Below are 23,765 nucleotides of genomic sequence, written 5' to 3'. Positions count from 1 at the left end.
CAGCACTAATAAAATTCAATCTTTCAACTTCGAGGTTATACACTGCGGCTTCAAAGCTGCCAGAAGCTGACATGTCGAAATCAATTGCTTGCACTTAAAAATCCGACGCGGGTATCCTAAAAAACATGCTGCATACTAAAAAGCAATTGCACAGAGCAGGAAAAAGTGTGCGGCTAGCCTAAACTCAATAGAAAAACCCTGTATTGTTACTAGGGGTAACGTGGAGACGACTTGATCGGACAGGGATGAGGAAGGAAGACAAGCGAATTCGTCATCTCCATCACCCAGAACCCCAATTCCTGTGCTTAACGAATACGAGAATGCAGTTCGAATTTCGGTGCGTATCAGCGTTGTAGGAGGATTTTTTTTAAATGCTACTAAAGTGAGATAGAAAATAATTGGTCGAAACCACGATTATACAAATGCAAGAAACAGGAAGGAAAACATACAGGTACACAACTCAGCTTTTTCCTCGCAATGGGTGAAAGAGAGAATTGTATCGATACTCGGGATACTAGAGATGAAAACTGGAAAAGCGCGAAACCGAAAGATACGTATAAATTGGTATATACCTACATATAACAGTGAGATATGAAGACAGCAGACGGACACGAGCGGAAAGAAAGAGACAGGGCATGGGAACTTTCCGGCAAGGCAGTGCAATGAGACTTTTTTTTGTGCTGCAGCAGGGATTCCATAACGAACGAACGAACGAACCCTTCGGTGCGCGGAATAATGTTATGAAGGTACAGCGGAGTGCCGATTATCCGGGCATGTTGGGACTCAATGGTGGCCGGATAATCGTACAGCACAGATGAAAGGTTCACAAGGTTAGGTTGACAGGTATGCGTTTATATAATACACTTTAATATTTGCTCTTATTTTTCCTACGTTTAAGTAGCCGTCACTGCTATCAATGAATTCTAACAACTCATCAACATACGATTTTGCACAGTTTCAATTTATAGATCATCGATCTATAGATAGATTCATCGTCCGTATTGCATCTTGTTTCTATAATAATACCTGTGTCGCTTTTGAATTCGTTTCCAGGATATTTAGAATCTATTAGTATCCACTTCTCTGCGCTTTCCTCGCCTATATATTCCAAACATGATAGTTTTTGAAGATCCTTCCGATGCTTAGTTGAAACAATCCTTCAATTTCCGAAGTTTCAAGACGAAAGTAGAGTTACATCCGGAACCGTCTCTCAAGTCTGAGCCAATGAAAATATGGTATCAACAATAGCCATTTTTTCCAGAAATCTATTACTCTTATACACAGTGTACACATGTGTGTATACGTCCTGTTCCTACTGTTCCTGTACGCACGAATATAAACGCACATCAAATCTCATGCATTAGAAGAACATGGTTGGATTCGATATGAAGCTGTCATTTCAGAAGCTGCACGGATAATGAAACAGCCGGCTAAAAGGTACCCGAATAATTGGCGCTCCACTGTAATTAATTTTGTCTTATTTCGTGGTTTTTTAAGTTAAACTGAAAGGCTAGTCGTTATTCTTATTAAATTTGCCATCGTTATTTAATTAAAAATTTAATTAAAATGATTACATATCAAACAATCTTCTTCTTTTTCTTCTTGGCTTAACGACCTCTATTTTTCTCACTTTGAAATTTCACTTTGAAAAGTATGAGTCAAATGTAACTTTTACGACTTGTCTATAGCTCAACGATTATTTCATAAGTAAGTCAAAGGTCGCCACAAAGAATCATGACACTTTCAAGAGTTAAATAATTCTTTCAAGAGTTAAATGACTCTTTCGCGATATTTTTTAAATTATTCGTTATTTAAATTTCTTTGAGGGAATTAAATTGCAAAATAATTACAATAATTCTTTGTGGAGATTTGAATTAACTCTTACTCAGTGTGAACATCATCAGTATGTGGCATACCTAATCAAATGGAAGCAGATGATATTGAAATTGAGGCGCATGGTGTTCAAGGGTTAGCCCTTGGATGCGGGTGGTACACACATGCTGCTAGAGAACAACAAAACTGAGTCAGTCAACTTTTCTCCAATACCCAGAAGGTCCGAAAACGAAGGTCCCTAAACATTAGAATTGTGTTGCGGGATTCCGGAACCAAAACCCTGCGTTTGTTGGCTGCGGGAAACAATCCGAATGTGTGGAATGCGTAATGAGCACATAGATTCGAAAGGGAAGCGAAGAACATAAGATGTCCCAAAATGTTGAGCACACGGTACGCCAGAAACGGTACGGGTCGTGCGGGACTATCGAGCCTGCCTATTGTATCGTGCGCAACTGTACACACAAAACAGCACACCGATAGCTGGTGAAGCGGGGAGGGGCGGAGGGCATATAGGGCTGTGGAAAGTCATGTTTTTATTGGGCAACATTTATGCGCATTCGTGTGTCGTGTGTGTGTGTGTATGGGTGTGTGTGTGGCCCCGTTTACCCTCCTGACGCGCGCGTCTCTGCCGCGTTCAGTGTACTTTCTCGTGAGTTCTCTAAGTCCAAGATGGGCGCTGGGTGCTGTGACTTCGCAAAAGGGGCAAGAATGACTGTGCGCGAAGGGGACTGTAAATGAGCATATCGAACGGGACCGTTCAGGGCAGTTATTTAGCTGTTTATGGATTTGTTTCGGGATTATAGAAAGCTCGAGATGGATGAACGAGTGAAAGATGAGAAGTTGTAATAATGCCTTTTTTTGTTTGGTTGCTATTAAACTGGACACAAAAGAGTATGGCGTACTGTTAAATTTAGAGGACATTTAAATCAATTTTTGGATCTGTTTTTTTCTCCCACATTCACACAGACACATTCGTTGCTAATGGTGAAGAACATTCCAGTCTTCATAACAAAACAATTTCCCACCCCCCGCCCATTAACAGCATGCCGCCTTTTTTGGCCTTCCTGTGAACGGTGCGTGCATGCGATGCGCTGGTATGTAAAATGTTTTATTTTTCGTCTGTTCTGTCCGCTTGGCGTGTGTGTGTGTTTGCTCTCTTCGACATATTTATTTTTGCCACCCGTGTTGGCACGTTCGACCCTTGCCTTGTCAAGGTGGATTGCGCACAATTTTGTCAACAGCATTCGTGCACCCAGTGGGTGGTGACGTAAATTATTTTAACACATTTCACACCACATCGCAGCACAGTCGAATGCACGCAACTACGTACTTTATACAATTGGGACGCCTTGCTTGCTTTGGTAAGATTGCTGATAAGACGGAATCGGTTCGTGGCCGCGAACGCTGTGACGTAGTTAGAAAGGTACATTGATAACGAACGGTTTTTTTTTCTTTTCTTCTTTATAGCTACCACCACCCCACCGGGATGGGGCAATAGTTTTTTTTACTATCTATCTCGTCAAGGTTAAGCACCGACCATAGGAGCGAACAGTGTAATTCGTCACCAATTTGGCCTCGTGGCGCCGTTTGTCGGTTTGTCGGCTGGGGGAAAACCTTACGGAAAGTGTTTGCATTGCCTTTAGATAATAGATCGTATGATGTTTGCTTTCCGATTGGGTGGCAAATGGCAAATGTGTATTTTTATACTGCCAATCAGCAAGCACGCTAAATAGGGTTTTTTTTTTTTAAATAAAAAAACATTTCCTTTGCAATGTAAACGTTTTCTGGTTTTTACTAATTGGTGGGCTTTCAATTATTTGTTGTTTGAACAAACTTGCGGAATTCGGATGCTGAATTTTCTTTCGAGAATAGTTACCGTACGATTGGCGGGATTTTTAAGCGAAGAAGAGGGATTTTGTTTATTTGTTTTTCCTTTTATAACCTTTTCTCTGAGTGCCCACTGAGTGCCACCGGCACTCACAATTCGACAGTTGCTGAAACTTGACGAAACCAGCAAACTGTCGGTTTATACCACTATATTGTTATTCTTGTGTAAACATTGTTATAATATTGACTCACTAACTCGATGCTGGTAGATGTGATGAGGAGAATGTTTTTTTATGTAAATTTATGTAAGCTTAAAAACAACATTAAATGTAACTAAAAAAGGTGTTGAAAATAATTGAGTTTTAAAACTTATCATTTATTGAATGCAATAATAATTGAAACCACATTGAATTTTTTTTCGATGGTTTCTGAAGTATCCTAATTAAAGAATTATTGTATAAAAAATGTAATAAAAAATTAATTTTAATCGCTGACAAGCGACAAGCAGGCCATGACAAAATAATCCACTTCACACACACACATACACACAACAATCCGTGAAGGGTTTTCCAAACTGCCCGCAATCAATGCCACGTCGATCTGGTTCGAGCTTCTTTGTTCATTTCGACGTGCACGATATCCGCGAGAAATAAGACGCGCACACAAGAGATCTACTTTTTCAAATCGATGCCACCAACATCAATCTTCCCTTTTGCTCCCTTTCCGTACCAAAACGCCAACCCAACAACACCTACTATGTGTGTGTGTGTGTTTGTCTGTGAGGACGAAAGAGAGAGAAAGATTTGAGTAAATGGAGAACACGAGGGGGAGGGGGGAGAGAGAAACAAAACAAAATCATCACGGGAGGCAAAAAAAATAACGACAATCCCAACGAAACGGGTTAACAAGTGGGTAAGGAGGTGAGGGTTGGTGGGGTGGAGAGATGGAGGAAGGGTATATGTGGCAAGTGGGAGGAGGTGGTGGTGGGGGCCGGAGTCCGATCGATGTGGTCGAGTTCAACGAATTATGCTGTGCGACCGCAATTCCACCTAAGAAATCATCCCTAAATCGCTACCGCAACCCAACGGGAAACGAGTGTCAAATCAAAGAGTGAAGGAGTGAGAAAGCCGGGGGAGAGAGAGAGAGAGAAAGACAGAGAGAGTGAACGCGAAAAATCGGCAAAGTTAGGCAGGGATGCTTGAAACGCGGTGCACACGCTTCGGTGCCACCGTTCTCCATTCGCTAATCTAAACGAAACCTCTCGGCCTACTGAGTTCGTCTCCTGAGAAGGGGAAAGTTGTGCAGTAGTGTTGTGGGCCCATCATCATTGTCTTGCCTCACCTGCGGCTTGCATTGGTGCATGTGCATGTGCGGTGAATATATGTATGCATGATTTGCCTTTGTCCAATATCGTTTGCGCATCGGTTTCGGTGTTGCAAAACCCCCCGTACACGACATGCATATGTGTGTGCATCAACGGTGGTGCATCCGCGAAGAAAACACAGAGCAGCGCCCGGATGGACTTAATGGGGGTTTATGATAAAAAAAACGGGAAAAATGCACATGGACGAACGCACACACAGAGACAATCCCACGCATCCACGGATGCCAGAGGTTTTACTCTGTCCGACTACGTTTAAGGGGTTTCAGGCTTGCTGTCTACGTTGGTGCTCTTGTTTCGCTGCTGGAATCCGCCTGGTGGCGGAACAATTGCTACGAGGTCATCGCGTGAGTGACACAGTTGCGAAAATCGCACAAAAAACCTTAAACCGCGCGACTGCATCAGAAAACAATCAAAGCAATCAAGTGCGCGTAATGGTGCGAGAGAGCGAAACAGCGATATACAACACATACACGTGTGTGAAGGAGAGCACCAGCAATAAGAAAAAGGGAACAAAACACAAGACTGGTAACTCAAATCATGCTGAGTGCTCTGTTCGTACGTTCGTTGCGTATAGGTGCAACACACTCATCAACTCATCAAGCGAACAGTTTCATATATTTATAGCCATTTACATTTAATTTATTTTTCCTTCCTCTTACGCTCACTTGCTTGCTTTCTGTCTTTTTCTTTCCTGTTTCTATTTGGGATGCATTTGCTCTTCAAAATCCAACCGTCACCAAACGTGCCCAAACATTCACCATACCGTGGGAAAGCCCGTTTCTCGTGTTTTGGGGATTTTCCACCTAGCATATACGCGGTACGATTTTGCCGAGAATTTCCCGCGAGAGAATTTCCCATCCTTCCCCAGAACAAAAATAACTGTCCTGAAAGTGCAAGGTGCAGGTGTGTGCGTGTGTGTCGTTTCTCCTTCATCACACACTGGCGGCCCCGAATTGCAATCAGCAGCATTTGTTTCAAACTGTTCTTACCTTGTTTTGCATTGTGTTTTTTTTCTTCTTTTTTTCTTTCCGATGCTGCAACCGCGTTCCAAAATGGCGTCTCCCCTTGGTGCCCCCCTCCCCCCCTTTCCTATGAGGTATGCGAGGCATGGTACAGTATTAAAAATGTTTAAACTTTATCATTGCACCATTTTGTTCGTTCCCATTCATCACCCTTCCCCGTATTTACCCTTGCTGCGGAAATAGCACCTCGGTATGTTTCGGTGTTTGCAAATTAAATTTTAAAATAGCTTTCCATACCATTCTCGGTGCTTCATCTTGGATCGATTTCTAAATAAATGTCTTGCGCTTTAACGCGCGAGTACCTAAAAATAATGTACGCGCGGGTGTATTTGTGTGTGTTTATAATTCTCACCCACTACATCCTCCAAAAGTTTACCCATTCATGTACCATTCGACATCATCATCACCATCATCATCATCATCATCGTTGTCACAGTCCGTCATGGCATACTTAGCAAGCGAAGTGGTCAAAGTAATCGCCCTTTTCCATCGCGATTAAAAACACACAAGTACATGCAGAAGCAAACCCCTCCTCGTTGGGTCCTCTTTTCCTCTGAGACCGAGCGAGTGGACCGATCGTGAGGATATGGCTGGTTGGGTAAAGAAGGAAACGATGGTTGGGCATTCTTGGTGTACAGTTAAACAAAAAAAGACTCCTCTCTGTATGTGTCCTGGGTAGCGCCGGTGGAAGGGTGAAAGAAAAACACATTTTCCAAGTACAATGCATTTGCAAAGAGAGATATTTGCAAAGAGAGACGGTAACTAGAAATAAAAAAAAACACAAGAGAAAAAATCACACACACTAAAACCGAAATAAGAACGACAGATCGGTGCTTATCGCGGTGTGGTACGATACTTTTTAGGCAGTGGTCGGCAAACATGGCAAAATTGGAATATTTTTTGCTTTTGTTGATGTTTGTTTTTTTTTTATTTCAATTAGGACGGTCGTATGACTTAATTTTTCATTTTTATAGTTCATAGAAATTTTGAACTAAAATTCATATTATACCAAAATAATAAATCAACAAAAGAACGCTATTGCAACATTTAAAGACATAATCTAACCAAATCAAATTGAATTTAAATTGAATTTAAAATCTCTGAGATACAATCACTCTTTTATTTAAAAAAAAAATTCGCGTTTCTCGAATTTCCACGTATGTCGACTCCCAGTGCAATTCATTTTCAATTGGCAGTATGAATTTCCTTTTCTGCTCGTAATGTATTTTGTTTTAAAGCGATTATTTGAGGGACAAAATACTAAAAATTATATAAGAAAACATTTGATAGAATTCGAAGACATTATCAAACAAGTTTGAACTTATTTCCTAAAACGTTGTGCAATAAATTCACTGAGCCCTGTAATTTTTAAGTCCTTGTATCTGCGAAGAGATTACGCAGCTCAGAATACTTGTATTGCAGGGTTGAATATGCAGGGTTGAATATGCAGGGTTGAACAAATATTTTGCTTAAATTCAAACGTCAAAAAATTTCCAACCAGCCATGAAATATAACATTTCGAATAATTACATTCAAATTAATTAGTTTTACACGAAACTGCATCGAGTTAAATAACTAATCACTGCAGTAGAGTGATTTAAATCCAAAAAGAGTAACAAAACCCTTACTCACTCTTATTATGTGAGTTGAACGCAAAATAATGAGTAATTAGTCGAGGTACAGAGTGAGTGAATAAAAACTTGAAAAGGAGTAATTAAAGGATTAGTTTAGAGTAATATTTTTATGACTTTCAAAAAAGTGAGTAAAAGATTCAAATCCTTATAACGTCTCTTGAACTCTGTTTCAACTCTCTGAAAAGAGTGAATATCTCATCACTAATACACACGATTTGAAGTGGAATGGATGCATTTCGCATGTAAACTCTCATGAGTGAGTAAAATAATAAGCCATCACTCCCAGAAGCCAGCAGAATGAAAACCTTGCACAAACGTATATGTGCAAGGTTTTCATTGTGCACGTTTTTTGACTCTGAAAAGAGTTTGCTCCGTATAACCGTTTATTCGTTCTGAGTTAACTCACTAAACAGAGTTGCTATTCTTATCTCTTGTCCAGATGCTTAACATTGAGTAAATTTTATAGAGCAAACTTGATAGGTTGCCGACCACTGTTTGAAGTTGTCTGCAAATGGAATGGGATGGCCATGGAAATTGTGTTGTAGGGCGGGCAGCACAATAACGTAAAACAAAACAGAAAAGAGCAAAATTAATACAATGAGCATAAACGCGTGCAAATGTCCAACGGATGACGAACGATGGTAAAACAGTGTGTTTGTGTGCAAATACAGGGTCGCAGCCAGTTTTCTTAACGTATTAGATGGAACACATTTTTGCCTCTGCTTGTGTGTTTTCCTTGACCTAAATATTCGCAATACATTTTCCCATTAAAGTGTTTTGGTCTTTTTTGTATTGTAGGCACTGTTATGAAGCTTGTTGGAAATGATTTGTTATTTGAAACCCGTAAAAACTCATCCATTTTAAAAAGAGAAGATTTTCCAGGTTTTACAATTCGCACTTTTTCCATAGCGTTAGAAATCGTATCGGAAACAATTCAAATGGGAAACACCACCTACTGCGATGTCTTTTTTCGATTTCTTGTTTCGGTCTGTCAACAGTGTCAAATGTGTATGTAAATTTTGCTTGCTTGTACACAAGCACAATTCCGCTTCATGGGTTTATATTTTTTTGAAAACGATTCCATTTACCTTTGCCACCATCTTTTATTTTCCTTTCGGTCTCGTATCTCAAAAAATTGCACCCTAAATGGTTTCGCTCGTACATTCCTTTCTCTCGCAAGGGAAAACACCATCACCCAATGACACGTAGCATAAGCATAAGCGAAGGAGAAAATGTAAGGAAATGAAGGGGTAAGCAAGATAGGGAAGGGAAGGGGAAGGAAAGGGGGAGGGGGTTTGGTTGTGTGAAGGTATAGAAAATTGGCCGCGATGTGCGCTCTCATTTGACTCCCGAAGTACATTCGATTGTACTCTCCCGATTGAGTGTGGGTCTGTTTCATTTTGGATACAAACACAGCTTAATGGAATTTAAGCATACTTCTGCTCTTCATATTGATGGGACCACCACGTACGCGAGGAACGAACCGTTTTCTTTGACCTCTCGACTTCTTCGCGCTTCTAGGCACTTCGCTTGGGTAGAGAGAGAGTGCAGTCTGCTAAAAGGGCCACCTTGTCGCACTGCTAGATGCACTTTAATTTGCATTTTTGCATTGCAAATTTATGGGTTTATTCCACATCTGCAATATTGCTTTCCAGTTTTTTTTTTCCAAGCGCCGTCATGTACGCCTTCGATGGGCAGTGAGTGCATTGTATTGACATTCCGGTCCATTCCGCATCAGGACCGGCAGATAATTTATTGTATCCGTCTTACCGGCCTCCCTCCTTCGGTCTATCCCTCTACGCATGTTCAAAATCGAAGGAAGAATAGGTAAAAGACCCGCTTAAGAACGGTGCAGCATCAGTTATCCGCAAAGCAAAATCATTAAACCCATTTGAAAGCCATTCCGCACCAATACCAATTCACTGGGAAACTCCACTTTGTTATCTCTATCTCTTTTTGTGTATTTCTATCTCGCTCTTTCTCTATCAAGTGATCGTCTGTCGTAACAATCTCATAAAACATGAGCATCTAGTGAGCTGTGCTTATTAGCGACAGGGTGGTTGATATTTAAAAAAAAAACAACCAAAAGAAACATGCCGTTGCCCGTGGTACAACACTCAAGAGAGTTAGAAAGAGTGAGCGAGAATATAGGACTGTGTAAAGGTGCGAACGGGAATGAATGGGTAGCGGCACCGGGGCACGCGCGCGCTTTTCTGGTCGAATAACCCAACTGTCGCTCACGTTGAGGAAGGAGGGGAGGTGTTAAGATTCCACTTCGAATTGAATTGAATGGCTGTTCGGTGTGTGTAAATTGAGCAGAAAAGCATAGTGACAACTGTTGTTATTATCGTGTGTCGCATTACGTTTTATCGTAACAATTACCTTATATTCGTGAAGTTTTCGGGTAGAAAAATGTTTAAATGATAACACACCAGCCCATTCACAGCAGGGAGAAGAAATGTAAACAAAAGCAGCACATGCCGCAAGTCACTCACGGACAGGTAGGCAGTTTCATTGAGCAGCGGAATTTTCGCTCTCACACCATCTCTTTCACACCTTACTGATTGTGCGGAAGGGAAGTGGACGCGTGAGAACTAATAAAAGAAATGCAAAGAGAAAAAGGAAGCCGTATCGAATTATTACAAATAAAACATTTTTCAACAATACGGGCGATTGTAAAACGTACTGTTACTTTGTAACTGTTCTATAGTGTAATATTTTGCATTGTTTGATATCCAAAACAATTATTAATTGTTTCAATTAACAGCGCAGTGTGATATGGCCTTGATTTGAGAATGGAATACTTATGTTCATTATTTTTAGCATTGCTATTGTTTTTCATTATGGCAGCAATAAGTTTTACAATTGACTGCATTGTTACCACTCAATCGCATGGCCACACACATAGCCATGGGTATTTTTGCCCTTTTTAGTGCATACAATGATTGAACACTGTTTGAGCTTGTGTGGTAAAGTTTAGTACCCTGCTCACGCTAAAACAGTTTCCCTTCTACCTGTTGTATAACAAGTGAGAGGGTTTTGCTACGAGGGTGGACAGCTTTATCTTCCACCCATCCTCACTCCCCCCTCCTCTTCATCTTTATCGAAACATAATGGGGCCACCGTTAAATTATATCTCGTTCTGTCTCCTTTCTGGCACACAAAAGTACATTAGGGCGCAACACTCATCTGACCTATTCGGTCACTCACTTCTTCTTTTCAACTCTTTGCGCATTTAGCAAATCCCCCCCCCCTGGCCCGAGCAAAAAAAAAGAAGAAAATATCGTTCGTGCAACTCCTTAATTAGTTGGCGTTGAAGATTATTGTACCGTAATGGTACATGTGCGTGTGTAAGCGAGATAAATGGTGATCGCTGCTTACCGGAAGAAAGAGCAAAACAGCATCCCGAATGTTGATTCATTGTGTTTAGGCGCGCAATGACTCTTTTTGAAGAGGGATAGAGCGAAGCCGAAAGACTGAAACAGAATGTAAAGTAGTTTCTGTTTTTTTTTTTTAATTTCAACTTTATATTTGGCCCCGCTCTTTATGAATTTTGCGACAAAGACCGAAGATTTCGACCACGAATAACGTGCCGAACGGGATATAGCGGAGTAAATGCAACTCCGATGACGGCGGCACCCGTCACACACAAATGAAGCCACCACGGTGGCTCTCAATTGTCTCTTCTATTTCTCTCCAGCCAAGGGTCGGCCGTTCAAGGAAGGAAGAAGTTAACGGCAAAACGGATGTACATTGGGTGTAGGGAGAAGAAAGAAAAGAAGAAAAAAAAACACACAGATTCGTTTCGGCTCGGACATGAGGTGATGGTCTACACCCGCTTTCCCGATTCGCTTGAAGTGTAATTTGAAAGGCAAAGGCGGATTGCACACACATACGTAAACAGAAATTTTGTTTCGCCAACAACATGACACGGTTGCACGCTGATGCGGACGGCGAAGGAAAAATCGATATCGAATTGAAAGTTTACCCACTGAAAGAAAATTTGATTACCAGCTTTTCGGCAATCCTTAGCACTTGCGGGGAAATTGGAGTTTCAAAGTGTTACATCAATCGATAAACATGACGTATTATCTTGTTAATTTTGCATGTATTAAGCTGTGCTTTATTTGTGTTTTTTTAATCGTGTAAGCCATACAGTCGTATAATAATCTCCGTAAATTGTTATGACTCTGCTGGAATGATCGTTTGCTTTATATTCGCGTTAAAGAAGGCCACAATCACCACACAACTACAACTTTGTCATCATTCTCGCGCGCTTATGCATATAATTGGTAATGCTGACGTACAGCATCATCCGATACAGAGGGCAAAAATACCAAACCGGTGCAAGAAAAGTCATAAATATCGTACGCTCGCAATTGCCCCTCCCGCTAGGTGTACGTGCCTTTGTGTGAGTGCGAGATGTCAAAGTGACAGCAATAAGACAACGCGAGACGCTGGAGCAGCTGGACCATGGGCTGCACAGCACAAGATGGGCAATCGAATCGAAGTAGCCCGAGATAATTAGCCGAGAAGATGCATGCTGTGTACGCTCTCGCGACTTGGGTCGTCGCGCGCGCGAGCTGTCTGCTGGGAACGGTGCGGGAATGGAAGAGAGCAAGCGCCGATAATCCATCTCACGTGTGCGCTGGCTCTCTCTCTCTCTTTCGCTCTTGCCTTTATCACACTCGTGGCTTACACGTTGTGTGTTTATCCGCCGTCGTTTGCCGCCCTTTTCGGGTGATGCTTGTTCGACCGTCGCTTTAACGTCGCATTTTGAAATGGGAAGCAACACTTTTCCAGGCCAACGATGTAAAGTGAGAGCGATATAAAGGCATTATTTGCTTCCTTGCATTATTTCCTCATCCATCCTTCATATCGTTTCCCTCATCTTTTACCCAAAAGTATCTGAATAATGTCTTCTTGTCAGGGCGTGCATGCACGCGCGCTTGTGTGTGTGTGTGTGCGGGTTGAAAAAATGTACCAAATAAAAACAAAAAAAGCGACAGAAATATTAAGGAGAGGATTTCCCATAACCTTGCACCGTGGCAATTGTGTGCGTGTGTGTGTGTGTGTGTTCCTTGGGGCGCGAGGGTTACGCGCTCTCCTCCTTTCATCCTTCCCCTTCCTGCTTTCCGTTGCCCATCCCAAAGGTCTATCGAACCCTTATTTGTTCGAAACAATCTGGTTGTCCCTCCGGATATGTTTGTGTATCGGTTAAGAGAATGGTTTATTATTGCCCTGTTTTAGGGGTGGCATTGTATGCTGTCATGTTCAGTCTTTAGTGGCTGTATGGCAATGGATGAAAGAGAGCACTTAAGTGCTCTTTTACCGCGGTCGGATGCCTGTCTGCTACTACGCGGGCAGGTGACGGACGGGGTCGGTTTGGATGGTGCAAAATGTGCTAATTTTTGTTTTTTTTTCTTGAATAAAATCAATAACATAAGTCGGCTGGTTGGTTTGTTGGCTTTTTATTTGGCAGCAAAATGAGCTTGATTTTAAACCAACAAACAAATAAGTAAGCTTGAATTGAATACGTGAATTCCCTAGCAGGAATGCACTTGCGTCAATCAATTTAACACAAAATAAGAAATCAACCTCAGCTCGAGCTGCTGCTGAACGTACGTAAAGAAATGATTTGTTTGGCGTCATCTGCGCACGCCATCATGCAAAAAAAAAATCCACCCTCGGATGGATGGTTTGCGAAGGCCGTGCGTAAAGGGAAGGACACTTCCCGTTTTTACGCACTACCCAATGCGGGAAGACGCGTTCATTTGCGTGACTAACGTAAATATTTGATTAACGATCTCCATACAACCGCACACAACACCACCACCAGCATTATTGTTAAATATGAAAAAAGCCTGTACCAACACACACACACACACACGCGCGCTTACACGTTGTACTAAGGGGGTGTAAAGTATGTGTACACAAACAGGACAGTTCTGTGTTGCCTTAGTTTTCTTCGTCATTTTGTCTGGTTTTAAATTGTCTTTCACGTGCTTGACGTCACGAGCGCATTATGAAACTCATGCGAGATAATTCTAGAGGGCGCTACTGTGGTAACCATGGGTAACCGGTACAAAAGATTAGCACGCGGTAAACACTCGGTACGACGGTACGTACCTACGTATCAAAATGGTGATTAATTGTGCACGGGTGAATCATGCACACATCCACAATACATTTATAAGTTCTCGGCTCCCTTCGATTTGTACTGATTATCGCCACTAGCGGGGGGCCGTATTATAAGCGCATCCATAAAGTACACTTTGTCGTAACGCTTTGTACAGGGTTGTACACGTCACGTGAAAGACACGGTGGCACGGGTGTTGCTAGGAAACCGCGGTGTGTTCTTATAAAAACAGCGCAATGGTGCCATAAAGCGAATGACGTTCGTAGTTGATTTGCTCGCATTAAAATCAACTTCAAGTATCTTTATGCGATTAATTTATGCTTATATTTTACATTTACAAACGTTAAGTGGAAATGTAAATTGATTTCATAGCGTTTGGGTTAATCTTTTACTCGGCCCAAGCTAATTGTTTCGCCGAGACAGGATCGAACAAGTTTCCTCCTTTCAGGCTATTTTCCTCTTTTATCCCTCCCTCTCTCTCTCTCACACAAACACTTTCGCTCCCTTCAGAAAAGGAAACAATCCAGCACAAACCGGATATAGTTTGCTTAATAAAACAAGGGGAATCACTTTACGGAAGTTCGCCTTAGCCTGGTTTCCCCTATCGTACGCTCGCACGCAAGGATACGCTCATTCCCGTAATCGGAGGGTTACTCGGTTACCAATCTCGGGAGACAGGCATCACATCAAAGCAGTGCATGAGATTTCCCCTTTTTTCCGGGCTGTTGTTAACCCTTGTGGGCATGAATGGGAAAGTGGTGTCGACTTCGTGGCAGGGTCGATCATAGCAAGCAATACAATTATGCTAAGATGATGTTGCGTTGATGATGCCGATGATGACTGTTACCACCACCCGGGTGCGTTATGGTGTTGATGGGTATACTCGATGCCGACGACATGAACAAGCCTGCTTAGTTGTGGTAAACGAAACCAGGGAAAATTTCCACCACCCTCTTTCCTGTTCTTTGACATCTTTTGCGTCGGGAGGGAGGTAAAGAATTTCGTGTAAATTAACTTTAGTTGCGTAAAGGGGTACGTGAATACGCTTAACGGTTGGCAGTCTGTACCAGCAAAAGTATTTGCGCTAATTGAGGTGTTATTGTGAAGTGAAGATATATACAGTACATTATAATTCGATACACGACATTCTAAACATAGCAAATGTGTCAGCTCGCACACACACACAGATGTGCTCTCATGTTGGCTATTCTGAGATTGGAAAGGAATCTGGTATGGATTCGGTTGTTAACTGCGTCTTGGATTAGATTACGCTCTGAAGCTAAAAATAATTATCAGCAATTTAATCCGTATGGAGACGGCAACATCGTTAAATACCACGATGGTTGCGTTTATGATTCACTTCATGCGTGATTCATATATGAACGCACATGCGTGTATTTGTTACCACCTGATTAAATGCTGTTTGCCATCGTACGACTGTGATATATGCTGTTTCGTTATTATATGTGATTAGATTTTTTACTTTTCATAGCATTTATTGCTTTATACCTTATACCTTTGCCTTATACTAAAGGATAACTTCTTGGATGCGTTATCGATTATTATTTAGAACAATTGATTAATTTAAACATTAAATTTCTGTACTTCACAATGGGTAAGGTAATTAATTGATGTTTAAATATTTTTTTTGTTATGCTTTGAAAAACGATGGTTGATATAGCTTAGCATAAATTTGGTTAGGGTACAAATATTGCTTCGTTTCATTAATATTGCTGCCAAACTTCTTGTTCCTATACATATCCTGTATGACTAAGTAATTAAAGGGAAAAAAACTTATTCTGAAAAAACGGGTAAATCAAATAGGATATTACCAATTATTATTGTATAAATGGGGTAATGAATAAAGATTATAATTTAATTTTTTTATGAATATACATCCGGAAATTCCGCCCAACATTTCCTGGGTGAGTTATAAACTTGTGAATCTGAATTATATTTGTTTTTAGGAAGGGATAATGTTTATAAGAGCCTTTTAATTTGATCTATGGAGGGAATCAGATACCTTAACAACAGTTACTTTAAAAATATTATTTGACTCAAAAGCTTTTGCTTGATAAAAGAATCTTTTTGTTTTTGGTATGTCCATTACTTTAACCAGTGTAGCTCGGGCTATCGCTGTTATATCATTTACTATTTTAGTTTCGATTGAGCTAAAATCCGTGTCTTATTGAGGTACACTTTGGATTAATTATTTCTTCAACAAATAAAAGTTTGGTGAAGGGGTTTGCGGTACACACGACAGAACCGGATTGAAAACCCCATCCGGACCATCCCTTCGTAGCGAGGATTGACTATCCTACTACATGATAAAATAAGTCTTGATACGGCCTGACCGTTGTTAAGAAGCAAAAAAAAATGATGGGGTCAATTTGAATCAACGATGTCTCATCTGGACCAGACCGTTTTTTCTAGAATTTGAATATTGGAATACTACGTGGTAAAAATAAGTCTAGTATGCCAAAATAAAGAAATCACTACTTAATAAATCGTAACGATCACAAGAATCCCAGTGTCGATCGTTTAGTTAATTTTAGATAATCAGCTAGATATTTTTTTTGTAAAACATGCCAACTATCTACGACATTTCAATGGTGGGACCGATAAATTCTCCAAGTTCAATTTAGCTACGACAAGGAATACATCACGAGTTGTTACGGACATTTGAAAAACGGATGACTAAACAACATGACGTTCTGGGTAATTCAAGACACAATCATTTAGACCATTTTAGAAGAGGATTAGTTACCTAGATGAATTGATAATAATGGTTACAAGGGAACCTATAAGGGAACAATTAGCAATAATTCTGTGTTCCTTCAATCGGTTTCTTCATGCTCATACTCGATGGATGTTTTGGTAACATCTGGAGCCGTCAATCGTCTGGCACGTTTTTTCCTTCGTCTTGAAGGTGAAATGATCTGCTGGGTCGTAGGAATTGGCAGCTTATTTCTGCTCCTTGCTGACGCTTCGATGCTATGTTCAAGCTCCAACGTTTTCATTAGATTGCTACGATGAACGCTACTGTCCAAAAGATTTTGTACATACACACTTTGCATCGGCAATTGAACGGGAAACTCCTGCCGAAATTTCCGCTCATCAAAAGGGTCCGTTTGTACGGTGGTTCGGTTTAGCCGGGCCCCTTCCGCTTGATATTGTGCAATTTCAGCATCTTTTCGTTTTAATTCTTCCGCAAGTGCTCGAATTTCTGCTTCTTGTCGTAGCAATGTGCGCCAGAGCGGTTTGATGTAATGACGGGAAACTTCTTGTGCCTCAGCTCGGATTAGGACAAATTGAAACGTGATTGGATAGTTGTCTAGATAGTATTTGGCAGCAAAGTGTACACGGTCTTCGTCAACATTCGCACTATAGTTCGGATTGCAGCCGGCAAGCAGTGTTTGGTCGATCAATGTTTCGGTACAGTCCAGATTTGGATTTTGTTCTTTTTGACGCTTGATTAGCGTCGCCATCGGGACCACTTCCATCCAAAGGCACTCCATATCGAACACAAGGCACGTAATTTGATCCAACTGCTTGGAAAAGTCCACTCCGTAAAACCCTTTTGTTTCCAGTGTAAGTTCACAAAAGTCCGTCATTGTGATGCACAAACGCAATAAAACATTAATATAAATTAATCACACACATACAATTTCACACAATTACAATTATCGAATGTTTTCGGTTGTTTTTGGTAAAACATTCCCAACAGGTGATCTTCTGGATTTGTTTACATTTGTCAGCTGAGCCGGTTTGACAGCTGGCGGAGTGTAACCCAAGCAACAAAAAGCAGTGTGTAGAGTTTCGGCGAAGCAACCACGATTCAAATTACTGACTGGAGATTTTTTTGTTTTTCTGTACACAGCTACGCGAGGGAATAATGCTTCCTAAAAACTAGTATTTTGCATAGTACATGTGCATAGTACGAATAAAACACAGAAAACTGAAAAAGTCTCGAAGCCTTCTTTTTCGTCCGAAGAGATGTTAACCAACGTAAATATTGCGGTTGTATTGAGCTCGTGTAACGTTTTCAAGTCGTACCATGTAAATTTATTATTTTCTCACTATGAAAATTGTTGGAAATACGTTCTAAGTTGCACAATGCAATGTCATGAAATGTTTAGCGATCAATAGTACCTACTTAATTGCAGTAGAATATGAGGAAATAAAAATCTTAAACGTACCTATACTTATCATGTAATAAATCGTTCGATCGTTTGCAGTTTTGTACCATTTTACGTGTAAATCTCATTTGCTACTTCCACACACAGCCACACACCTTCTTTTTCTCTTTACAGTTCTTCGTGTTGATGCGCTGTGGCACTCTTGGATTTTGCGCTAGGTTTTTCTGGCGGGAATGCCCAAAACGAGGAAGGAAATCCGTTCGAATCACGTTCACGCTTCACGAATGCCGAGTAGGATGATATGCAATTGCCGATAAAATGATTGGAACGTCCCAAGATGGCCAGATCCAGGTGTGGTGTTGCATCCGGGTGACGCACCACTGTTACATCCATGCGCTTTAGTGCATCGTTCAAATCGCCTAACATGTGATTACTGTCCGAAGCTACAAACACGGCTCTGATCGGGTTATCTGGTGCAGTTTCACGGTGTAATTTGATGCGTCGCTTTAACTGTCGAACGATGGTGTCCCGTGATGGCATACAAATTTCTCCCGTCAGATGACCGTGTTCGTTGCGATAACCCAAACATTGTGGGGAGGAGAACAAGTTGGAACTTTCCTTCACGTGCTCACAGGCTCGCACCCAATCAATACCGTTCCGTAGGTGAATTCCAATGAAAGCTCCCTTGGGCATTGCATCACGGATAAACTGTTTCGCTTCGTTTTCATACTTTACGGACCATCGGAGGTATCGGTGCAGTGGGAGATTTTCTTTCTGCACTGGAAAAACGGCTGGTGCACCAGTAAATGCCAGTACGGGCCATTTATCGCCCGCATATCGTTCGTTCCACTTCATGGCCATCTTGTCACCGTGGTACACGTCGTAGTTTAGCTTCGGACCAAAAAACTCTGAACTGGCAAACTCAACCTCAAACGTGTCCCAGAATGGACCGAATGGATTGCCACTTTTTGCATTACAACCATGGCCGGCACTACCGTCCAGTCCCATGCGCTCAGTGTAGCAGAACGAGATGCGCTTTTCCGCTGGCCATAGGGATGGTGCGAGGGACGTCATAAAGTTTTCCATCGTTATGACACGATGAAATGCTTGTAGCGGAGCTATCTGAAAGTACGTGTCGAACGGCACTTGTATGGAACGTATCTCCCCTTTACGATACTCGACCCAGGGTGGCAAAACGAGCGTTCGGTTCAAAGCCTTCGCAAATCCGAACGAACCGAGAAAATGGTCCGCTTGGTTACCGAAACGACCTGCAAAGGGGGAAAAATTTACACAAGATTTATTCATCTTTTTTCCTTCAGCATCAGCACAATTGTGAAAGCAACAATCCACCCCTTTTTGTGACACTCCGGGAGGAAGAAACCCTTTGTTTCGTTCTTACCCATGCACGGACAGTACATGATGTAGCCATTTTCATCCACCGTAATCGATTGAACTAAGCCAATAGTAGCGCACAGCAACACTAGAAAGTAATACATCTTTACTGCAATAGTTTATCACGAGTTGTTTGATCTTTAGTAAGCCGCTTGCTCTATCCCGTTGTTTACAACGAACCGGCATCAACAACAATTTGGTTGTCAAGCAACGAAACCGCTATGACAGCTCCAATAACCACCCAAAACAGCAGTGTTGCCAGATGACACTTTTAAATTTGCACTCTCAACCGTTTACCATCGTATCATCAAAGTCTGACCGTGTTACGTTTTTGTTTGTCCTTGTGTAAGGGGTTTTATTGCTCTGAATGTACGGATTTTATCTCTCACAAAACACAACAACTTATTAAGCATAATTCGCAAGTACTTCTTTCCGTTTTAGTGAAACCTAAAAGTGCACACTGAGCTAACTTTAGTACGCGCTATGCTTGCGTTAGTTCTATATTTCGATCGTACAAATACCACTATGCCAGCTAAAATATGCCAAGAAACGTTTATAAGAATAAAATATGCAATATATCGTTTAAAAAAAAACAAGGAAAACTATACCACAGCTTTTGATGGGGGGAGAGGCTTTAGTGGGACAGACCTAAGGTCTACTGATGATCCATATCCCATTTTGTCTCTAGACCGTTTCCAACCGGCCAGAACAGCAGGAACAGTGCTGTACACCGCTACCGTACGGAATATTTGCCTCCTTGATGTCGGTCAACAGCGAAAGGATGCGACCAGCCGTTTCCGTTGGTTTGATGTGCACCTTTGGTAATGGCAGTGGTGAATGGTGGTAATCCCCATCAGCACCGGGTGGTAATGTCGCTTCCATGGAAGCTGTTGCGACGTCGTCATGACTCGGTGCACCCGTACCAGGACTAGTATTATTCGCAAGGGGACTTCCTGTATCCAAGTGACTGTTGTTGTTGTTGCTGTTGCCACTACTATTACTACTGCTACTGTTCAACGAGGAATGATGCTGGTGGTGATTATGATGATGATGATGGTGATGATGGGATTCGTGATCATGTTCACCATCCTGCTGTTGTTCCTGCACCAACCGATGCACAAGATAGTTAAGCTCTTTCAGCTTCAGTTTCATCATTTCACGATCGTCTGCCAGCTGCTGCAGCTGCAAATCACGTTCCATGTCCTTTTGCTTCAGTAATCTTCTTTGCTGCTGATAAAGCGTGATGTATTCTCCGATTGTTTCCGTTTCACCCTGCAGCTGCATCACCAAATGTTCGAGCCGTTGTTTTTCCTCGGTTAGTTCGGCCACTTCCATCATGGTACGTTTAAATCGTTGCTGCAACTTTTCCATCGCTTCCATCGTTGGGATGCTGCTCACGATGGACGATTGCCGATCGAACGTACCGACACCGTTCGGTGGCCCTTCGGTCGTGTCTTGCGTACGATCTTGCTGGAATCGGTTCAAGGCTTTCAGTAATTCTTCCTTCTCCTGACGAAGCGTATCGATCTCTTGCTGCAGCTGGCTACTGGCGGACGAATGTTCGTGTACCGCTTGATCGCCGTTTACCAGCACGGGTGGTTCGCTCGATACGGAACCTTCGCGCAACTGTCGTCGCAGTTCATCGGCGGTTCTCTTCTGCAGCTCCAGTTCGCGCTGTAGCGTAGCCGCATCGTTCGATCGAGACTCGTAGTAGCGTAATCGATCAATTTCTTGATTCTGTTGATAAATTTGCTTGTTCAGTTCGGTGTTTTCATGCGCCAGACGAATCATTTCCTCATCCTTGTAGTGTAGCTTCTCACGGATGGCAGCCAACTCGGACTCCAAATTGCCATAGTTTGCTTTCATCTCCTTGCCGAGGTGCAGTTCCGTTTGCAATTTATCCGTTAGATTAAGCTTGTCATTACTCTGCCAAAAAGGATCAGTAGGTTAATTAATCCCATCAAAGGACCGTTTGTATACCGATACTTACGATCTGCACAAAAGCTCGTTGCATTTCTTCAAGCTGAGACTTGAGCTCCTGGTTTTGGGTTACAGCACGGGAAGCACCTACCCGACCACTTTCAATCTCCACTAGCAGCTTCGCCACATCCGGTTTGTCTAGCTGAAGTCTTTCAACGGTAAGTTGCAGCTGAGCTATCTGATCTTCGTACTGCTTAACGAGCGTTTCATAATCAGTTTTTTGCTGATTCTCTTTTGAAACACTTCCATTCTAAAATTTAATTCGGACAATAAATTATTTGCTGAAAATTATTTCTCTTTTTCTTTCACTTACCATAAGCTCTTGCATTTCACGGTTCAATGTATCATTACTGATGCGCAGTGCATCCAGTTCCGCTTTTAATCTATCATGATCTTCCCGCAACTTTGCATCACCTTCGCAAGCGTCTGCCTTCGTTTCCTGCTGACCGGCGTATACCGATTGCTGCTTTTGCATCTGCTGCTGTATCTGACGCTCGAGCTCATTTGCAAAACGTACGGCCGTCTCTTCACTCTTTGACAGCCGATTGTTCTCATCCGTCAGCTCCTGAATCTTTTCCGCCAGATTGCTTATCTCCTTGTTCAGGTGCAGCACATAGTTCTGGTACTGCTGGCTACTCTGGTCCCGTTCCGTTCCGATCTGCTTTATAACCTCCTGCAGATCCTTGATTTGCTGCGCCTTGATAAGGTTCTGCTGGGTGAGCGATTCAATTTTCGCATTATAATCTTGCCCATCGTCCGTGGTTAGCTGATCGATGCGTATTTTCGCTAGACCAAGTTCAGAACGCGTCTGCTCCAACGTTTGCTGTGCTGCTTGATATTCTTCATTCCGCACGGTTAACTTTTGGCGCAGTTCGGCTAAATCTTCCTGCAGGTCTTCGTGCAGCTTGCGGAAACGTTCGGCTTCGCGCTGGTACTCTCCGACCTGGGAGCTGATAGTTTGCTCTAGCTGATCGTACCGCTGCCCGTAGCTTTTCGCTTCATTCAACTCACCCTGCAGCTTTTGCACGGTAGCATTCGCGTCTTGCAAACGCTGTTGCAGGCCGTCCGTTTCGTCCGTTCGTTCTTGAAGGAGTGATTTACACTTTCCCAGCGAGGCGGTAAGTTCCGCTTTCTCACCGACCAACACACCAACGGCTTGAATTTGCATCTGAAGCTGCTCCTGCAATGGACCCAATTCGACCGTAACGCGTGTACTATTCTCCAATCGCAGCTTATCGATCTCGATCTTCAGCTCATCTAGCACTGACTGATTGTTGCGCAGTCGCAACCGCAGCTCATCGTTTTCTAGCTTTTCTGCGTTAAGCTGTCGCGCCAGATCGGCCTTTTCCGATTCCAGCTCAAGTATCGTGTTCTGTGGACCAAGATCAGCATTCGCATTCGCGATAAGGTTACCAATTTCGTCCGATAGTTTGTTTATGTTGTACAAGCTGGCATCGACCGGTGGTTCCGGTTGGCGGGCTTCCACCAAGGGTACTGGTACAGCTGTTGCGATCGGTACGAAGGCAAGCTTCGGTTCTACGTTTTCAAACAAATCCACCGCACCCGGCGGATGGGCAAAAGCGAATGTGCTGTTGTTGAAGTAGTTGGCAATCGAAACAGCTGCTCCGTCGTTCGAATTGCACGGTTTGGGTGCACTAAGTTCCACCGATGAGAAGCTACCTCCATTGAAATCATCTTGGTGCAGTGTACCGATTTGAGGATTATTGGTCCCGAAAGATGATGGTGGCTGTGGAGATGGCGACTGGTGTGAAGGTTCAGCTGCCGCTTCACCTATGTCTGGTGGTGTCGGTTCAGTGCATGGTTCCAACGACTGATGCGGGTCGTGATCTCGGTCTTTCTGTCGTGCCTGATACTGCTTCAGCTACGAATAAACAGATAGCAATTGTTGTTGAAAACAAAACCAATTTCACTGCACCAGTACGATGACGTGTCAGATTGTTTGCGTTTCTGCAGCAATTCTGTCACCAAACACCCTGCAGGACGTGTCAGCCGACGTGTTTCGAGAGATTATTTGCGTAGTACAGTTTGAATAATACTATTATTGAATGGCGCCATCTCCATGTACAATAGAAAGGCAATCGATTTTACGCTTTTGGCACGATAATTCGATATGTTTACCTTTTTTCTTGCAGCAGCGATTTTCTCTGCCTTATCTGCCATATTTACACACACCTATGTTTTTTTTCCCCGAAAGGTTTGCTGTCAGTTTGTTCTGACACAGCGAGCAGCCAACCTCGCACGCGGAAGGCTGGATCATTGTCGGAAGATTAAATTATTAATATTGGTATGGGGTAACTAAAGGATGCTTATTTGAAGTAAAACTTACCAACTTGTTGTATAAAATTAAAAGTAGAATATAATAAGTAACAACGTGGTGTATGTCAAATGAATACG

At 42.3% G+C, this 23,765-nt stretch overlaps 3 protein-coding genes across 3 annotated transcripts; all 3 read right to left on the bottom strand.

Annotated features, from left to right (window-relative positions):
- Positions 1-15,309: 15,309 nt before the first annotated feature.
- On the bottom strand, positions 15,310-17,691 carry LOC125768784 (non-homologous end-joining factor 1). Its single transcript, XM_049436886.1, has one exon. The coding sequence runs from the start codon at positions 17,451-17,453 to the stop codon at positions 16,677-16,679; it is 777 nt and encodes a 258-aa protein (XP_049292843.1). The 5' UTR covers positions 17,454-17,691; the 3' UTR covers positions 15,310-16,676.
- A 189-nt stretch (positions 17,692-17,880) lies between these two features.
- LOC125768775 (GDP-fucose protein O-fucosyltransferase 1) lies at positions 17,881-19,560 on the bottom strand. Its single transcript, XM_049436872.1, has 2 exons — positions 19,378-19,560; positions 17,881-19,246 (listed from the first exon to the last, which is right to left on the bottom strand). Exons 1-2 carry the CDS (start codon positions 19,472-19,474, stop codon positions 18,147-18,149), a joined length of 1,197 nt encoding a protein of 398 aa, XP_049292829.1. The 5' UTR covers positions 19,475-19,560; the 3' UTR covers positions 17,881-18,146.
- Positions 19,561-19,836: 276 nt separating this feature from the next.
- Positions 19,837-23,626, bottom strand: LOC125768761 (golgin subfamily A member 2). Its single transcript, XM_049436838.1, has 4 exons — positions 23,490-23,626; positions 21,664-23,232; positions 21,361-21,600; positions 19,837-21,296 (listed from the first exon to the last, which is right to left on the bottom strand). The coding sequence occupies exons 1-4, from the start codon at positions 23,529-23,531 to the stop codon at positions 20,055-20,057; spliced, it is 3,093 nt and encodes a 1,030-aa protein (XP_049292795.1). The 5' UTR covers positions 23,532-23,626; the 3' UTR covers positions 19,837-20,054.
- Positions 23,627-23,765: the final 139 nt, after the last annotated feature.

The sequence above is a fragment of the Anopheles funestus genome, chromosome 3RL, assembly GCF_943734845.2.
Source record: "Anopheles funestus chromosome 3RL, idAnoFuneDA-416_04, whole genome shotgun sequence".
Classification (NCBI taxonomy): Eukaryota; Metazoa; Arthropoda; class Insecta; order Diptera; family Culicidae; genus Anopheles; species Anopheles funestus.
Note: the sequence above shows the minus strand (reverse complement) of the source record. Positions and strands in the feature narration are given on the sequence as shown.